Source organism: Anser anser, assembly GCF_964211835.1.
Source record: "Anser anser genome assembly, chromosome: 15".
In the NCBI taxonomy this organism is placed as follows: Eukaryota; Metazoa; Chordata; class Aves; order Anseriformes; family Anatidae; genus Anser; species Anser anser.
Window position 1 is genome coordinate 11,759,165 of NC_139736.1, and position 20,001 is coordinate 11,779,165.

Below are 20,001 nucleotides of genomic sequence, written 5' to 3' on the forward strand. Positions count from 1 at the left end.
AGATCGTCAAAGCACTCTCCATCCATGGCTGTCCTCAGGACAGTTACTTTGCAGTAACTACCCTCTTCTCACCCCTTAGCTCACCAATTCAGACACATCATTAAGTGCTTTTATATCTATCACTGCTTTCAGTTAAGCTGTATAGAATCTCATTTACCTCAGTCTTAGCTTCCACTTGTGTCTCACTAGTCTCTGGCTCAGTTTCTTCAGTTTTAACTTCTGATTTGCTTTCTAGCATTGGTGCATCTGGTCCTAGTTGCTGGGAATTCGTATCAGCACTAGCAACTGAGGCAGGGGTGGGGACCCTGTTATCAATACTAGCTGCTGCCTGGGATAGCTGTTGTAAAAACAGTACAAAAGAAAGACACTGCATATATAGAAATATTTTCCTTTACTAAAAAATGAACAGCACAAAAAAGACATGAGATGATATTCCAAAACAGTGCAGAACATGGATATAGGAGCTCACTGTAGTCAAGTTGCTATAGAACACATTCAGTAACTCTGTTTTACAGAGGAGAAGCCAAGGAAGAATTCTGCCCCAAAGAGGCTTCTTTTACAGAGAAAACACCTGCCCAGTAAAACACGGTACATTCCTTGACATGTGCATTCCTCCTGACTAAAACTTAAAAGAAAAAAACCTATGCAAATTGTATGTTCAGGAAAGACTGACTGTGATCAAGGCCAAATATAATATTAGGCCTGTTATTCCTCATCTTTCCACACTTTGCTGCCATTTTTACTTTGAGCAGTTTGAAGTCATTCATTATGCCCCCCTCCTTCAAACAATGCCAAGAACATCTGAATGCACATTTTTACACATCTAAATAACGAACCCTTTGCTCTAAAGTAGAAGCTATTATTGACAACCATATAAAATACAGGCTCTATACATTCACAACATGGTGCTATACATAGGGAGGACTCATGTGGAACACCACTACACAAGAAAAAAAATGCAACTCTCTGGTACTTACTGGAGTGCCAGGTGGCTGTGCCTGCACAGATGTTGGCTGTTGCTGGGGTGGCTGCGGGGTTGGCACAGACTGGGGCTGAACTGGGGTCTGAGGCTGCGGTGTAACTTGAGCCTGTGCTGCAGTCTGCCCTGTAGGTGTGCTTTGTGTCTGTGTTGCGTTTGGAACAGAACCCGGGGTCGGTGTAGGGGTTTGTCCTGAAGATGAGACTGGTGTTGATGGCTGAGTGGGTGCTGCTGGTTGAGGAGGAGTCATTCCAGTTGGTGTTTGGTGCTGAATAGGTGGCATCCCAGCAGCAGTGGACACAGGTGGCGTAGTCTGATGTAGAGGTGGCTGGGTCACTGGTGGACATAACTGACCACTCTGTGGTCCTAGCATGTTCATGGAGTTGGGAAGAGCAGCACTGGGAACCTGCCCCTGCTAGAGTGAGAGAGAGTCTCTTAGACACATGTTACTCCCCAGACTCTGGGAATCACACCCACCCTTTAAGTCACAGCACTGAAGTCATCTTTAAAACAAGTCTTAATACGCAATCACCTCAAAACAAGTGGTGCTACTGCAGATAACTATGCTCTGACTTCTCTGATCATTTTTATCAGCTCTTAGTCAAAGACCTTGCTCCTAGACCTAGATGTGCCTCACGTATTGTTTTAGTTGAATACTACTGGCACAGAAAGGGAATCCTCGCGATCTCTGAGTAAAACAGAAACCCGCAGGCAGACAAACTCCAAATCATACCATTAGCTGGGCAAAGTTCAGACTTTGCATACAAAATGGTTCAAGCAAATACACATTTTAGGCCAGGACTCTAGAGCAGCCCTGCTCTGCAAAACAGCTCAACACTTTTAATGCCTGCCCTATCACGCAGTGCAAGACTTAAAGTAGGTGGATTTTTTTTCTTTGATCTTTTAAACTCCAATTAGACTAATCCAGATGCTGAAGGAAATGGTGGATCTGTTTTTTTCAAGACCAGCAACAATAAAGTATACTGGACATACACAGACTTTTAAACTGTTTTACTAAAAACTGCATCAAATAACTAGTGATAAAAAAGAACACTACCCTCAGATGTATATTTTACTCTTAGAAATCCTTATCATCAACTAGTAATTTCCTGCAGATGAGATTTCAAATTTAAAACTTGCTTCTACATTGCCTGCATATAGTCAGTTTTAAGAAATTAAATGCATTAGGATTTTTTTTTCCTATGACAAAGGTGGTAAAATAACCAAACCGGTGTGTAAGAAATTGTAGACGCTCCATCCTGAAGATAATCAAACCTTGACATAGATCAGATTATGAGGGCTAAGTTCTCTCTCATTTGAGGATTGGGCTGTACTAGAGAACTGCGGAGGCCCCAACTAACCTACTTTACTTGAACAGTGAGCTAAAAAAAAAAAAACAAGCAAGCATCTCCCTGCAGAAATGCATATACCTTGTCATCATAAACAGCTGTTACTTCACTGACCACTACTGCAACAAAAAAGTCTACCTGTTAAAAAACATTTTCTGCTCAGAAGTGAGGTTACAAATTTAAAAAGATTTTCCCCAACCACTTTATTATAATTCTTGATTTAAAGTTGTCTAATAAGGTCCACACAAAAACAAAAGCATATGCTCATGAATGCCCCATAAACTAACTTTTGATCTCCCTAAAAATCTCATCAGCATGCATTTTTTACAATTTACACCAGGAATTACAGGGCACTGCCCCCATGTTAGTATATGTAGGTATGTTTATATAAACCTGTTCAGAGTTCACAGAGAAAGAAGGTGTAACTCAGGATTCCTTAAAGTTAGGAGTGACTACAATAAACAATGCATATAAAGATACGCAAACAAAATAAATCAGACCAAAATAATTAAGAGTATTTAACCCAAGTATTAGAAAATGTATCTTACCTGTGCCACCCCTGCCTGGGCTGTTGACTGACCCATGCCTACATTGTTCACATTCATAGCCCCACCGGGTGCTGGAAACTGATTCTGGGGCAGGAATTGGTTCTGGGTAGGAGCCTGACCCATCATGTTGTTGGAATGAGCTCCCATCATGTTCTGTGGCTGAGGCATTCGGGAAGGAGACATTGCCATCTGAAAATTAACACCCAAATTAAATCCATTAACTTTTATTATCATGTAGCAAGGCAAAGGAAAATACCCTCAAAGTAATCAGCCCAAAGATAGGACAAAAACAAAGGGCAAAACTGGCTTCAGTAAAGCAAATGGAAGTGGGCATAGGCATATAACATTAGCATTTTTTTCCATGGTATTCATGAGGGAGTTATTTTTATACATCTAATATTCAAACTATACTTTTTTCTGAAGAATAAAAACATGTTTTCATGGAAGAATAAAGAAAGCATATATACTGTACAGACACAGGTTCCTGAAAGAACTATGCTCTTCCACAGACAGCTGGAGAACATTGCAACTCTGGCATCTCTCTCTCTAAAGACTCTTTTTTAAACACATAAATAGTGAAAACAGATACCTCAAAGGAATCCTGACAGGCTTGGTACATTTCTATGAAATTATCCTACAATTTACAGCACTATTCTGTGACATGGCCTTTTCAGAACAGCTTTAACACCGCTAAATGTAATCAACCAATTTTGAGAAGAACTTGATAGCAAGAAGTACGAACCGCAGGAACAGCGCCCATGTTGTTCATTTGTACAGGATGGTTCATTGGAGAAGCTGCACGGGGTCCCATGGGTGCTTGTGGCATCTGTACATTCCCTATGGACATGGGGTTAAACTGATTCATTCCTGCAAATGCACCCCCAAAACAACTCATTAGGAACAAGTCATCAGAACTTATCTACGTATACTCTAACATTCACATTTATTATGACTAAAATTTAACCATCCTACATGTTTAATGTTGAAGGAACGTCTACACGTTTAATGTTGAAGGAACGTGTCAATGTTCCTTTAATGTTGCTCAAATTATTTGGCTTAAGAGAGAAATCAGGATGCAAAAATTTTAGAAGAACGTCAGTTAAGGGGAATACACCTTTTGGTGTCTAAAAAAAATGCAAAAGATGAAGAGAGTGGATGATCTGTACACACAAGATGCTATTTATATATAACACCAAAGGATCATTTATTGAAATAAAGTAATTGTGGATACTCTCCTGGGGGAAGCTGAAGCATCTCAGTGTAGCCCACATCCTAAATCAGTGATGGCAAACCAGCAGTGCTATCAACAAGCTAGAATGCCTTTTTAATGCACTTTGCATGAGAAACTGAGAGGATACCTATCATTAGTTACACAGATTGTAGGATGTGCAGGATTAATGTGCTAAATTTGCAGCTACAGGTATATATTGGGCTAAGTAACTGATAAAAACATGCTAATACCCCCCCCCCCCCCAAGTTAACATATTTTAAAGGACAGATTATCCACAGTATTCCTCCTCTTTTTGAAACGACTGAATTACTTCCCAGGTGCTAGCAAAGTGTCTAGTATGTACATGTAGACATGCAATGAGACAGCTCCCATCACAAAGCAACAACAAGAATGATGCTGAAAAAAGGGAGACCCAGTAGTTACCCCCCCACAACTCCAAGAGAAAAGCAGACAATCAGGTTTTTCCCCCACTGGTTTATATCGTACCCACAATCTAGAGAGGAAGACATAGATACCTTGAGAAACCTGCATACGACTTATAGGCACGGTTGGCATGGACATAGGCCCATCTGCAAGGGAAACAAGAATGGATAAAGAAAGATTAACATATGAACTTGAGATTAGCCTAAGTGCACAAAGACACAAATTGTGTGGGGCTATAGCCAAAGGAAAAAAATAAAAAGAAAAAAAAGCTGTTGTCCCTCTTTCTGTTTTCCCTGGCTGCTCTCATCCCCACACAGAAGCACTTACTGGGAGGCCTCACGGGCTGTGCCTGGCCCATGGCAGCAGCAACCTGCGGGATGCCAGGGGGCTGAGGTCCCGGCGTCTGTAAGGCTGGCTGATTTCCCAATATCCCTTGTTTATGTAGACGAGACCTCCGCTTCTCTTCCAGCTCCTTTTGTATCTTATAGATCTTCTCCGCTAATAAATGATAGTATTCATCCTAAAAAAGAAGGATAGCACTCAACATCAAGCATAAAAAAGCAATGACCAAACTCATGCAGCCTACCTTTTTTTTTTTTAAATGAACCTGCCTATTTCAACAAGAACTGTTTCTTTTCAAAATTCTGTTAAATTGAGACAGTCTCATCACTGCTTTAATGCAGATAAGCAAAACCAAGCTTCCAGAAAACACATGAGACTTGGCTTTATGACTATTCACCCCATCTACACCGTGTAGATTAGCAGACAAAGCAGAAGACTGCAGCTTCTCTGTTGCTTGGACAAAAAACAACAGGAAGCTGTGATTTAGTTTCTAAGCATTAATGATTTTTAAATGTTTTCATAAAAGCATTTCAGCTAAACCAGAGACAAAAGAAAAGATATCCCCAGAAATACAGTCATTCTATGTGAACTTCAGGAGACAGGTGTTAAGGACAGATCAATTTTTAAATAATGACAGGAGCCACTTTTCCTAAAGAGTCTGACTACCAACAGTCATTGCAGGCAATAAACAAAAACAAACAAAACCCCAGAGGAATGGAAGGAATCAGTAAAAAATAGTCCACAGGCACAGACAACTAAACACTACATCTGTGCAAGACAAGAAATCCATTTTACTCAATACACATTGACAACAGATCAAATAAGGCAGTCACAGTGCACAGCAAAGGAGACAATTTTGCTTGCCAGCAATTGCCGGACACATCTGCAAAGTGTGTGAGACTAGGCACCTGCTAAAGGCAAAAAACCCCCAACAACTCACAACAACAACAACAAAAACACAAAACCCCAAGACAACGTTTCTTTTGTGGGGTCACCAGTGCTCTTAAACCCAGTGGTACATGGAGCAAAGGTTGAGTGATACTTGTCCCACAATCATTTCATCTTCAAACTGGACTAAAATTTGTTGTTACAGCACAATCTGATTCACTTCAGAAAACCAGGATGAGATAGGTATCCCTCATGAGTCTTGTTAAGAAAGCCCAGTGTTATAATATAGAGCTTTGTTTCTAGATCACTTCCCTCCTCCAAACATCTCAAAAATCCATCAATACAGGCACTTTCCACTGTCCAGTTTCAAGGTGCTAGAGCCCCATCCCTTTTTCTGCTCCAAACACTTCACCTACAAGTTCCTCCTAGTAAATTTAAGATTGTGCTACTTCCACGTTGCAAAGATTCCTGAAAAATACTGTATTTACAAGAAGAGCATATTAATAAGCAGTTTGACACCTCATACTAATCTATTTTTCAATGTCAAAGTAGAAGTGATGCTTCTCAAAAAGGATGCAATACCACATGGAATCGTTTAGAATGTCTTAACTACCCCCTTCTTCCAAATTTGCTGCTTTGGAGCCAAATAAATTAGATGAATTCCTATAATGGAGATCTCTGGCAATGAGGCTCTGACAGCTGTTTTCAGTGGTGCTGAGATGCTTCTGAGTATTTGTCTGGCATAGAGGTCAGAAGGTATCTAATTTTATAACCAGAAGTCTACTACTCTCATTCATACTGACAGCATATGGAGATGTTTATGTACATCTTTGAAATTCTCTCTGAAGTTGTTCTGTAAACCTACCAGGGTGCTCAAGGGTGATCACTTTTAATCACACTCAGTCTTCTTTGATAAACAACCACTGGGTAGCCACAAGGAGGACACTATATTGCCACTGACCAATGCTGACGCAGCATCAGCATTACAAGTATAGCCACTGCCTATAGTAAACAAAACTCGCTTCTATCTTCAGCTCTTCTGAGAGCTAATCTGAGAGGAGCATCACCTTTAACACCACTGATTGCTCTCTTTAGGTAACCCGTATCTAAAGAAAGGACCTCAAGATTCTGATCAGGTAAGATCTCATTAGCTATCAGTACTGGTACTACTAACATGGTCTTAACCCGATGAAAACTTTCAGGGAGTGGTTCCTTTAAGGTGGAAGTACCACAGTGACATAAAGAAATTGTATGCTCTGTGTGTCAATCAACAGGGTTTTGTTCTCTGAGTAACAGATTTGAGCTGACACCTCACTGCAGACAAAGAATTCATGAACAGGTAATTCCGTCTTGTTTCCCATGCACAGTATAAACACAGGCAAACTGATTTCTTATTCTGTTGAGACTTGAAACTGCTATTTGTCTTAGCCAAATCACTCTCAATGCTGCTGAGTAGCAGAGAAATTATTCCAACACTGCAGGTAAGAGGTAAGCAGTTTAACAGGACTGAGTCCTAGACAAAACCTCCAATGGTAAAGAGGCATTAAAACTACCACCTACGCAGACTTCCATAAAGGAGAAAGTCAGTAAGGGAAACATCAAGAACTCTAAAGTCTAATGCACGTCAATCAGACTTTCGGGAGTGAATGCAAACAGGGCTAGGACTATGTTGTCTTGTTTTCACAGACGTGAAGGAGACAGATTAGTTCAGAGTGATGTTAACCAGAGAGTATGGGACTACACAAATGCTGTAACAGAAGATAGCATGACTTTCTTCAGCAATAGAAAAGTGAAGTTATTCTCCATGATTGGTTTTCATTATGCTTATTAGACTTGTGATACTACAGCTCTTGAACATATGCTGAATACCCAGACTGAATCAACATACCCTACTGTTAGCAGATTCATACATATCTCCTTCGACTTTCCTCGCATAAGCCACCAAGTTCTCCATGCGGCGATCCTTCAGTGCTGCTGGATCAGGAGTGGGGAAGATGGCTTGGACACTACAGTAGATGAGAAAGAATAAACGAGAAGTTATTCAGAGAAAAATTAATAATACTATGCAGCTTTATGATCTTCACTCTGCACATTCCTTTGCACAGAGATGTAAATGTTTATCAAAATTGTTTAAGAAAATCTATAATGTACTACTCCCCACAAGATTAAAGCTAATTTAGTGGTGAGAGAATGTGAGGTTTGACTGTCTAGAATCTAAATACCCCTGTTTAGTACAGCAGAACAAGTTTACTAGCCATATGAACTGCCTACCTCACCCCTTAATGAGCAAGAGGAATGAACTGAAGAAGAGGGTTAAAGACAGTGGCTCATTCTCAATAGAACAGCGTCAAGAGAACCACTACTGATAACCTCCTCCTCAACAATTTTTCAGCTTGATAATAGAACTGCAATATTGAAATTCTTTAAAAACATTCAGGAAAAAATGCGGTCTTGGTGAATACTTACAGTTTATGCACTAAATGATTGCGCAGGTCCTGAGTGACATGTTCATGCCATGCTTTCCTTACCCCGGTACTAGAAGGAGGTGCAGCCGTTGGCATTGAGCTGAGGTTTCCAACATTGCCAGAATTTGTGCCATCATTCATTAGTGGGCTAAAGCAAAAAAGAAAACGGACTGTTAGAGTATAAGAATGCAAAGTCTGGTGGTATGTTTGATGCCTGAAGTAGTTTTTAAGTTATTATTTTAGTCAATTCTAGGTATTGCATCAAACATTCTGTAAATGAAATTCTGATATCAACAAGTTACAGAGCATGCAGCAGCAAAGCTCAGGAGACAAGATAAATAATCACAACTGTTAAGGTATTTCTGCATTTAAAAATACAAAATACTCTTCCTTTGGGAATTCCTTTAAAACCACTAAATATTCTGGAAATCTCTTGGGGGACAAAGTGGTAGCTGTAGAATTGAAACAGTGAATAAGAATGTAGCTGAAGATGGAACTGAACATTTCAAGCAGCAATACAATTAGTTTTTAAAGTATTCTCTTTATTTACATTCATAAAGCATGTAAATAGATGTTTAAATGAGCAAGAATGAAAATGTGTGCATTACTTATTTGTCCCAAGGGATGTTGGAAGAGCAGTTTCAGAAATTAGACTAGCTTGCTGGTCTGTTGTTATTCCTCCTGTGGGAAGGTTCATCTGGTTGGCTCCTTTAGGACAAAATTAAACATCATTGGTACCCAGTTCACAATTTTGACAATAAAAACACAAAACTACACTTTATGGACACACTTCATTAAGAAAAGAAACCTTGTATCAGATATGCACTTTTATAATAGTATCTACTATGGTGCATATATACATCGCTACTTCATAAGCTAATTTTAGTATAAACATTTTTTCCTAGAAAAAATTAATCTATGAAAACTTAAAGTTCACAAACTCTTGCTACTAGCACTATAAGGTAAAAAGATAATAACGATTAAGTTCCTGAAATAAACTAGCATTTGAGACAGAATAGTCTGCTAGAACAGGTGAAGTACTTGTTAAACAAACCAAAATCCTCACGGAATTCTATTTAATCACCTTAGAAAAACGAGAAGTTATGGACTGTATTTTAGAAGGAACTAAAACTACTACCATTTGGCCGAAGAAATATATACAAAGCTTTCTAATATTCAGGTGTAAAAGAACAGTAGTGTACATACAGTTTCATTTTAAGTTATTAATCAACACGAACAGAAAGCCACTAGTCTAATACTGTTTGTCCTAAAAAATCCATAGTTTGGTTTATTTAAACACCTTACTTTCTTGGTATATTTTCCACTTACCCAAAGCATTAATGGTCCTCATTTGCTGGTGAGCCTGAGGCTGTGCTGCTTGTTGGCCTTGTACCTGGGGCTGCAACTGTGTTTGGGGCTGGTTGCCATATGGGAGTCCAAGAGCAGCGTAGGCTCGTTGCATGGAGCTGGGGTCAATCGGATTAGGATTACTTAGCGATGGATTATTCTGCTGGCCTGTTCCAACAGAACCAATGGAATTCTGCATTCCACCAGCTGGAGACCCTAAAAGGGCTATAAAAAGAAAGGATAATATAAAATTGAAAATCTATGAGGACAATCAAAAATATCATCCCAAGGATCAACAGAACATGCGTGTAGTTATACGGTATGTATTTTTGTGCCAAAGGACTGAACGACACCTGAGATGCCAAGTGCAAAACTCAGTCTTTTATTCTACAGGACAGAAACCACAACAGCAACTAATACATACAGTCCAAAGAAGTGCTGTAAATTTTAGGCAGATAAGCCCATAATTACCACAATATACATAAAGTACAGGCTCCAATATAAGGTTAAACAGTCTACTTGGAACAGTCTACTAGGAAAAAAAGATCAATTCCTCTACTTCTTTCCTTCCCACCAATCCCATTTTAGGTCAAAATATTTGGCTCCATCCAGAACAAAGATCCTGAATTCAGGATCAGCACAAATACTGTGTCCTTGGACACAAAGGTAATATTGAAACTCTGTTGGTAGGAATTTTTATTCTGAATAGTTGCTAAATGAATCCCCTGAAGGCCAAAGAAGTTAGCCTAAAACCCAAGTGAGAGAGATGAAGAGCCCCGATAGGCTTCTGTACATACAGAATCTGAAACAATCTGGAAAGTCAGAAAGGGGATGAGTCTGCTGCAGGCTTTGGTAAACAATTTAGTTAATGATATTTAGGTACTCATTAACCTACATGACCACCATGACCACGTGACCACTCTCACCACACAGATGTATGGAAGAGTCATTTCTATTTTAGACAGGAAATGGAAACTGTAGGGAAAAGTAGTTTTTACTAAAACAGAATTGAATAAAAATCTGTATTCCAGTCCTCATTTTAGCTGCCACTCCAAGTAATAACATGTTCCACAGCAAATGACACACAGAGCATATCCTTCACTATGGAGACACTGCACTGTGCTAACTGAGGCTCTGGTAAAAGTAATACTTCACATCCCCCCCCCCCCCCCCCCCAAATTATTAAACATGTAATGTGCGCTACAGATTTGTGACCTAACTATAGCAACGATGATAGCTTTTAATATAGTAACAATAACACTTTTAGAAAAAAAATTGAGAGGCACAAAGTTAGAAAAAAAATGGGAATACAGGCCTTCTGAGACATTAACAGCATTGAAGACTTTCTTAAATCCTTACCACTATGGAAACCGAGAGAATGACTGAAAGAAATGCACATGCTTTCAGCTTCTATCCGACAGAGAAAATACAAATAAAACGAACCCCACAGACATCAGAGTCCAGACTTTTCCCTCCATGGATGGGAATTCAATTCCATCTCATCTGTTGAAGAACTCTAAAAACTGTCCCAGATGCCCCTCCTAATCGTTATGAATAAAAAGCCCCACAGAAGACACCCCCAGCTTTTTCCCCCCATGTATTTCCATGGCATTTTGAATGCCGGCTCTACCATGGAAGTAGGCATACTTACATTCTGTGGACACACACCTAGCTTTTGAACTCACCGATCATTTTCAACTGAGTTTAAAAACAGACAGAAACTTGACTGATGTCTATTTCTTTTAAGGGAAAGTTCAATTAAAGAGAGCGAGTGTGCGAATTCCCAAGTGATGGAAAAAACGCAGCATGAGCACAACCCTCGGACTCCGAAGAACCTACCCTGGCCAAAAACCTGAGAGCTTCAACCCCGAGGAAGGTTCCAGCCTTCCCCCCCTCCCTCCATCCCTCTCCCAGGCAGGCTCCCCAGCGCTGGCGAGGCCCTGACACCGAACACTTCCCCTGCAGTTACCCTGTGCAAGAGAAGGGGTAACTCCCCTCCGCCACTATGTACCATCGCTATCAATGTATCGATCACAAGTCAATTGATCACTAGACCTCTGTTCAATGGGAAATAGGAACTAATTAGCTCTAACATGCATTAGCTACTTTTGTTTTCTGGCAGGACCAGCTTCTTGAAACCCAGCGCAGGCAGAGAGGATGCTCTGTTTATTCAGAAAAACCTTCCCGAAGGAGCTCAGTTTAATACTTCCAGAAGGTCTTCCGTCAAAGAAACCAAAATGAACTCTATCTCTCCAGGATTTCTCTACTTCTGAAATCCTTAAGACACACAAAATTGTTTAGTCTTATTGGATTTGCACATACCCTCTGGGCTTGTGCAATCTAAGAGAAAGATGCCTTTATACTGGTGCAAGCCCAGAAATAGGGAGCCTCTAAAAGAATGTTAAATAGCACAAAACTTGTGGCTCTTTGGAATCCACAAGGTTTCAGAGGCTGTTGTGAATTGCTTCAGGAGCTAATAAAAACTTCAGCTTTTAAAGAAAAGACGATAGTTCTCCAGAAGATCTATGACAAAAAACACATACGCTTTCTGTGTTGGTTGTAAATCAAAGGCAAATCTCTGTGGATATGGCAGAACAACCACAGACGAAGCTGGAGTTTGTGAACAGGAAAAAGGCTTCTAGTCACCACACAGAGGTTAGCCAAGTGTTTCACCATTCCTTGTGCTCCTCCACAGAAAAAGACCACCACCCTGGCAACAAGACATCACTCCAAGCTGTGAGAGGTAAGCATAGGCAGCACCCAGGCAATTTGAAAAGACCAATGATCTCCAAGGAGTTCCACATGTGTGCACATACCTACTCAAGCAGGCAAAACTCCCAGAAGTTGGTAAACAGCCAAATGTTACTTCAATACCTTAATCTGATATATCTTACTACAGGACTTACTACTACAGACTAGATGCTTACAAGTAGCGGTACACACACAGCGCGGAGACAAGCGGCTCTGTCTGCTGTCAGCTTTTCTCTACTTTGTAACTCAATAACAGACTGTACTGAGTCTTTTCAGAAAATCAGGAATCAGGAAAATCAGGAATTTGAAGGGGTTTTCTCTATTTTCATGGTTTTATTTTCATATGAATGCATGACAAGATCTCAATCTGTCCAGCAAGAAAATGGAGGAAGATGGTATTAAATTCTATACTGGACAGATCAAGTGCAAATGCAGTCCTCTTTCTATGGCAGATACCAGAGGAAATCAAGTCAATTAAAATAATTACAGGATTGAAACAAACAGTAGTTATCAAATTAGCCTACTTACTACATGGAGCAATGTCTAGTGTGATTTTTCATTAACTGATGTTTTAGACATTGATAAGTTCATATGAGAAACCGTACATGCAAAGACAGGTCTGTACAGAACTGTTTGCATTCTAAATCCTTTAAAAACAACTAAGCTTCATATGCTTCTGTTACAAACTCATGTGTTTATATATTTTAAGAGTGAAAGTTCAAACAAGCAGAAGTTAAGCAGCTTCAGAACTTCCTAAACAGTCTGATTAGACCCTTCCTGGGTACACGCATTAGGACGTAATTGAAACGATCAAGCACTATCTATAGGATCCTGTTTCAGCGTGCAAAGCAGATGACGCTGACTTAATGTAACTGCATGTATGCTTTATAGAGGCAGGTGAATAGCAATTATTTTACATACAGACTCCAACTGCCATCATAACCATGAATGCCCAGCACTTCTCTAACTCGACCACCTCGTTGGAAGCAACATTAATAAATATTAATAAATAATAATAAATGGGAGAAGTTTGTTCTACAGTGTTTGTTTTGCTTCCATATTCTGGAACTAAAGCTCATTCGGCAGCGTCCAAATTTGTTGTCCTGCAGTTCCTCACTCTCCGTGTTATATTCCTTCTAGTTCAGAGCAAAACTTCTGCTGGTAACCTTGACTCACCTCAGCACAAGCCTGTCCTGCACCCAAAATTAGGCAGGTATAGGAAATGTAACTGTACGTGGTTGTCTGATTAAAAAGCTACCTCATGGATCAAATAACGGAGTAGATAACTACATAAGCAACTTCAAAGTAGGAAGTGTCAGTATCAAACTTTACCACACCAACAACACTTAAACTTTTTTTTTTTTAGTAAGCATTAAACTAAAAGCCTTCACAGTATAGCATCATATTAGTCAACGAATGGAACTTTTTAATTTGTGGTCTAACTATTTATCATATGGCTCAGTGGAATAACTGATAGCCGGTACGTCACCATTCAGTATGATTTCCAGCACTAGAAGAGCAGGGGAAAAAAAGGACATTTTGTTTGCAGAATTCACAGGCAGTCACTGACAGTAAGACTTGACCAAACTAGATGTAATTTCCAGTTTTCAAAGAAAATCGGCTCCAGCAAACAAGTTGCTGCCTACTCTTCCTGAGCAGACACTTCCCCGTGCATCAACGCCCTCCTTCCTTCTCTACAACTGGCGAGTTCCCAAATGTTCTGGGTCCAGATCTCCTTTCTTTTTCTGTCCATGCTCAACCACCTACTCCCTCAGCCTTGTTTCCTCTTCCCATATCCAATTCCTACCCTTCATCCCTCAGTCTATACATCCTGGAATTTCTGGCCCAGTGTTCTTAGAAGTGACATTTTCAGATGAAAATTGGTTGTCTCAGATTTACTCTCTTGATCGAGCTTTCTCCTGACTTCACCCTATTTATGTATTTTTTTCTTCTTCAACAACTCCTACAGGGAAAAACACAGAGGAGACTGGCTCCACGTTCACAGCTCCACCTTCCAGTCTTGCCCACCTGAACAGGGACCATGGAAAGATTCCCTGGAGCCCCCCAACTCTGGAATGAAGCATGTCAGCCTTGCAGGAGTGCGGTGCAGCACACTTAGCACCACTGGGAGGGCTGCAAGGGGAAGCAGAGTGAGTAGCTGCTTGGTGGTGCAATACACACCTGCCTGGGTCAGGGACAAAGAATTAGGAAGCTCTTGCATGTTCCTGATGAGACAAATTTTCAGAAAAATAACTGCTACAATAGAGCTATAATGCTAGCAGATGTTATCAACAGCCAAGAGTTACAAGAGTTTATACCTCAATTCGTGGTAGGCTCAGGAGGGAACAAAGTGCACCTAACAAAAACGAGCCTCCAAACCCAAAACATTAGTACCAATTTTCAAGTAGTTACTTCAGAACACAGGAGCAGACCGCGTTCAAAAGAAAAGCTTCGTGTTTTGGTATATGCAGTTGGGGGGGAGCAGTTTCTCTCTGTATCCTACCCCAATCAGAGCTCTACATGGCATATACATAAAGAGCCATAAGGAACAGAAAAACAGTTCCGGCCTTGTCCCAACACATCCTATTAGCAAGTCACCTTACTACCAATCGCGGCACCAAAGAAACTGAACACCAAAACGTGGAGTAAGATGCCTCTAAAGAGCAAGCTCTGTTGTAAGACCCTGCACACTGCAAGCAGTCCTCGTTTTCAGCAGGAATCCCCAGAGAAGCAGGAACAGATTAAGAGCACAGGAACCACTCTGCAGGGACAAGGTGGAAGCAAGCCACCGTATTCCAGCATTTCAGAAGTGCTGACCTGCAGAACTTTCTAAAAGATCGGCGCACTTTAAAGGAGCTGCTTGAAAGCCTGGCACAGATACAACAGGAATCAAAGTACCAACGGTAAAATAGGCAACAGCACAGGAAAGAAGATTTGAGGACTCAAAGACTTTAATGACCACGTGATAATTCACTCTGCAAGAATGACAGCCTGAAAAGTAGCAAGTGTAACTACACTTTATTTCTTTTTTCCCTTTCCAAACGTTCTCAACCTATTCTGTCATATCTAGAATCCCCTAACCCCTCTCAGTTAGGAGTAAATAATTACAGCATCTACTAAGAGGACAGATTTCTTCAGGTCTTTAACCTAGCTTAGGTTAGTTTTCACCTGATCAAGCAGTGTTTCCAAACACATCTATTAATGTAAATTATTTAACAAACTTCTTTGAAAGCCTAAAAAGTGGTATACCTTATAATACATCTAAAGAAGTACTCTTAGCATTCATCTTTAACCTTCAAACAAAACAGGAGGTGTCACATGCATGACTCAGACATTCAGAATAATGAGACTTGCACACTAAGCAGTACATTTTCATGGTTATTCCTGTTGGATTATCGGTTACTTGCACAGAGAGGGAGATTTCATATTTATTTTCCTCTGCATGCAACAAGAACACCAAACTCTACATTTACCCATTCTAATTCTGTTGCAGTCAAAACAAGACATCCTATTTGATCTCAAATTTACCTTTTAAGGACTTTCTTTTTGGTTAAAGTGCCTTCTCTTTTGCTAAGCTGTATGAATGATGTAAAAACAAATACTGCACAAGCTAGTTTTCTACTACAGCTTGTATTAAAAAAAATTCTATTGTGCTTTGATAAGAACTGTGTCGTATGGATGTTATGCACAAACAGACCATGTCATATTAGAAAGCAAAGCTATCAAAACATTTTTCAAAGGCCAAACTTGACTAATCACTTGCAACAAATTAGTTTTACCACACAAAAATATATTTTGGTTATGAAGGAGACATTTGGTTAAATGAAAACAAGATCCCTACCTCCAAGTAGCTCTTTGTTTTTATTTTTTTTTTTTGGAGGGAAAAAACCCTCCTGAAATTATAACAATAGCATCTTCACTAGTTAATTTGGACAGTCTTACCAGTTATTCTCCTCTCTGCCTTACTCACCCAACCTAAGGGCTCTTCACTACCCTGCAAGGTTTATTAGCTTTCCTCACTGCAGCCTCAGCCTAAATGGAAATTAGCAGAATGCTTCCAATACTATCCAAATGTAGAAGCTGCACAAGCCCTTCAGCTATTTTCCGCTTCTTAACCCTTCTTTAAATATACTTAGGCACGACATTACTTAGACTTCTAAAACTGCTGCATCTATGCTGTCAAATGTTCTATCTTGGCATAATTTCAAAGGAACCTACCAACCTAAGCTCAGTGTTTTCTGTTTCAAAACAAGAGGGAAAAAATGCACTAGAAATTGACTGCCCCCAAACATCAGCAACAGCCATTATGAAAAAAGGGGCATGGGCAAAAATACTATGGTTTGTAGATCTAGTCAGTACCAGCATTAAATACACTTAATGATTAAGATGCTCAGACCCATTCTTTTTCTGCACAAAAATACACTTCTACAGATATTTTTAATTCTTCATTATTAGCATGTTGATTTAAGTTATTTTAGCAGCATGAAAAAAAAAACACGAAACAAATCTACCCCAAAACTCTACCTACATCCAAAATTATATTATAACTGGAATCATAATTAGACCACAGCAATTATTGACCTGCCTCACCAGAAAATACCAGGCAGAAGTTGCCACACTATGTAAAAACAAATGTGGGCTCGATCTGAGACTTTCCCATTTCACGTATTGTATATTTAAGTAATAATTGCATTCCATGATCAGAAGCAAGAACTCACTAGTCCATTCATCTTTATATGAGGTTAGCAAACAGCTGTTAAGTTTGTTGAGATTGTCAAGGTTTATTCTTACACCGTACATGTGATTAGCTTCATTTGAACAGTATAATTCCATTGTGACAGCAGTAAAACAGCTACTTACGCTGTTGGTTTCTCTTGTCACTGGCGTTTTTCAAAGGAAGGCACACAGGACAGTCGTGCCGAGTACAATTCTTCCAGTGGGATATGATTTGTCTCGAAGAAGCACAATGAGCAACTACGACAAGGAAAAGCAACAAGACTGAGGTCACTTTCTTAGCTAACTCATTTTAAATAAACTCTTTTCATTCTTAAGAGCCATTCTATTCTCTCCACTACAAGCAATGATGTATATGTAATTAAACACAACTAACTGCAATTGAACATTTTTGGGACTCACCGACAACACCATAGTAAGTACAGAAAATAGTACTAAAATTTAAGAAATTCTACATGACTGAGTTACAGGCAAACGCAAGGTGGATATTAGATCTTCTTTATACAAAGGAGATTAAAGAGTCTTTCGAGGCTACTGTTGGTAGTAGCCTGTTTCTAACATGAAAATACTGCATTCTGTTTTCTACACAGAAAAATGCAAAGAGATCAGAAATGGGAACCAGGGTGAAGGTAGTGAAAAGGGAGCTGCTGTTTAATTAAAGAGCTAGCTATTCCACTCATTTGTGCTGAGTACTGTGGTCTTTTGGACAAAAGGGAAACACTGCTGACAAATACCCAAGAAGTGGCATACAGCTCATTTGCAAGAGTAGCTGCAGCGACATGCTCTCACCTTGACAGGCCTTCCCAGCTTGACAGTGTGTCATGTGGTTGAGGACATTCTTCATGGTTCGACAGTGTGGGAGAGCACAGGCTCGCACCTCCCCGTTTGCTTGCTCACGCCTCTGACATTTGTGAGCATGAAGCAGCAAAACCAATTGCTGCTGGATCAGTTTGCGCTTCTCCGGATCTGCTGTTGGTCCAGTTGCCATTGCTTGCGTTGGTACAATCCCCACTTGCTGTACTTGAGTTTGCATCTGGGACTAAGAAGAAAGTTAGTTTAGCATCACGCCTGCAAATCTAAATTTTGATCTTAATCTTGTACAGTAGTTCTGTCATCGCAAGACAATTCACCAAGCATTCCCATATTACAGGCTACAAGGATCATTATAGCACTCTGCAGCATTCTGAAACATTTCGTATTCTAATCTATGAACATCATATTAAGAGATTCCTCTGTTAAGACATTTACAACCAGTATTTTAATCAAAAAGCCAACCAGAATCTTCTGTTTATTATGCAGGGAAATACTTCAGGTAACAGGAAATACTTCAGGGCCATCTAGAGAACCCCTGACCAAAGCCTGCTTACTGCATTTTAAAAAAATCAACCTTAAGTGACAGAATACACCATTAGTAGCCCACTCTACTTTTGACTTTGAGAAAAGTTTTTCCACTAGGACTCCCCAGAAAATACCAAAACCGGCAAAACGGAGCACATAACAGCAACAAAACTCATTTTCTTAGGTCAAAGCAAGGTTCCCTGACACATGTTCTCATTACTCCAGCAGCAAGCTTTGCCCTCAGCTTTGCCATGGCACACGAGGCTTTAATGAGCTGGCATTTCTTCTGTAGAGCAATGCACACAAGTCGCATACAGAACACCATGCCCGGTGCTTGATGGAGGAGACGGGGACTGCCACTGATGATGATTATAGTTAAGTCTGAAACAAAAAGGAATCACTGCGTCTGTTTGTCTAGAGCTTGCAAGATGACAAGCATTAAAAGAAAAGAGGGCTATGAAAAAGCATCCAGTTATGCTCCCAGGGCATGCAGCTGTAATTTTTAAGTCTTCCCTTTCTGCTGTGAACAAATCCGTGAGAGCAGACAGGTTTTGCTGAAACAATTCATAGGTCATGAATAGGAAACAATTAGTTTAGCCAATCTGCAGAAAAATAGAGACCATGCCAAAGAAAATCTTGCTGGTTGTGATGTTTTCATTCCAGTCAAAGAATCGTTGCCCTAGCCAAAATTCTACTTTTGTTACTACTCTACCAGTTAGCAGACGTGACTGCAGCTTTATCAGCACAGATACAATGCCCTGACCCAAAGGGGTTTCTTGAACATAGAAGGACAAGCAGTCTTGATCAAGAAGAGAATGTCTGCAGGTAGGCATAACCAAACAAAGAACTCAGCATATTGCCAAAGCTCTTGAGGTTTATGGTAGTCACTATTTCAACCCTGTTAAATCCAAACCTGCAAACACAATGATCTTTCCACCACCTCACTTTCCAGACTTGGCTGCTTGAGAAAGCTGGTCTCTTCCCTCTTGTCTTTTAAGAGCGGTGGTCTGCAGGAGCGGTGTGAAAGGGGAGATGTGTCAGTGCACTGAGGTCACCCCCAGGCTGCCCAGCTCCTGTCACACACAGAAATCCTTCCACTGCAAAACACGCAGGAGGCTTCGTATCATCTCACGTGAGTGACTAACAACTTTCTTGATGAAGCAGGAAATTCAGGCGCTTCTGCTCCCGCAGTTACAGTAAGTGCTTCGATAGTCAGATATACGAGGAATAAAGACTGTTTTGTTTCTCTTGCTGGGCTCCACTACAAATTAAACACATCAGTGACTAGAAGTCTGCCACAAACTTTGACAGATGAAGGCTTCATTGACCAGATTTCTAGAAACAGAGTAGTACAACCCTTCTATTGTGTGAAGCAATGATTAATGCCATTTAAACTTACGGAAGCTATACATTCATTCAGCAAGATAGCTTTGCCCTGCCCCTGCTCTAAGGAGCAGAAACTCGTGGGTAGCGCAGGTGCACAAGCATCCTGCGTTCATGGACCTGGAAGGACGCAAAGTTCCCTTGCAGCTTCACGGAGATGACCAGTAACCCTCCACGCTTTGATGTGCTTATATAAAGGCGTTCAAGGTCATCTCTTAAGATA

The 20,001-nt window shown here is 40.2% G+C and overlaps 1 protein-coding gene across 9 annotated transcripts in view; it reads right to left on the bottom strand.

Annotated features, from left to right (window-relative positions):
- The window catches only part of CREBBP (CREB binding lysine acetyltransferase), a 94,290-nt gene that overhangs the window by 31,511 nt on the left and 42,778 nt on the right, over nt 1–20,001 (bottom strand). For 3 of the 9 annotated variants that reach the window (XM_083800856.1, XM_083800852.1, XM_083800850.1), the window contains 12 exons: nt 17,847–18,096; nt 17,184–17,297; nt 9,555–9,797; nt 8,834–8,933; nt 8,227–8,373; nt 7,649–7,766; nt 4,858–5,050; nt 4,623–4,676; nt 3,619–3,743; nt 2,877–3,065; nt 978–1,394; nt 158–337 (listed from right to left, as the gene is read on the bottom strand). In XM_083800856.1, coding sequence (XP_083656982.1) covers nt 158–337; nt 978–1,394; nt 2,877–3,065; nt 3,619–3,743; nt 4,623–4,676; nt 4,858–5,050; nt 7,649–7,766; nt 8,227–8,373; nt 8,834–8,933; nt 9,555–9,797; nt 17,184–17,297; nt 17,847–18,096 — 2,130 coding nt within the window. The remainder of the gene's footprint in view (nt 1–157; nt 338–977; nt 1,395–2,876; nt 3,066–3,618; nt 3,744–4,622; nt 4,677–4,857; nt 5,051–7,648; nt 7,767–8,226; nt 8,374–8,833; nt 8,934–9,554; nt 9,798–17,183; nt 17,298–17,846; nt 18,097–20,001) is intronic. The other 6 variants (XM_083800853.1, XM_083800854.1, XM_083800858.1 and 3 more) reach the window with 4 other exon arrangements.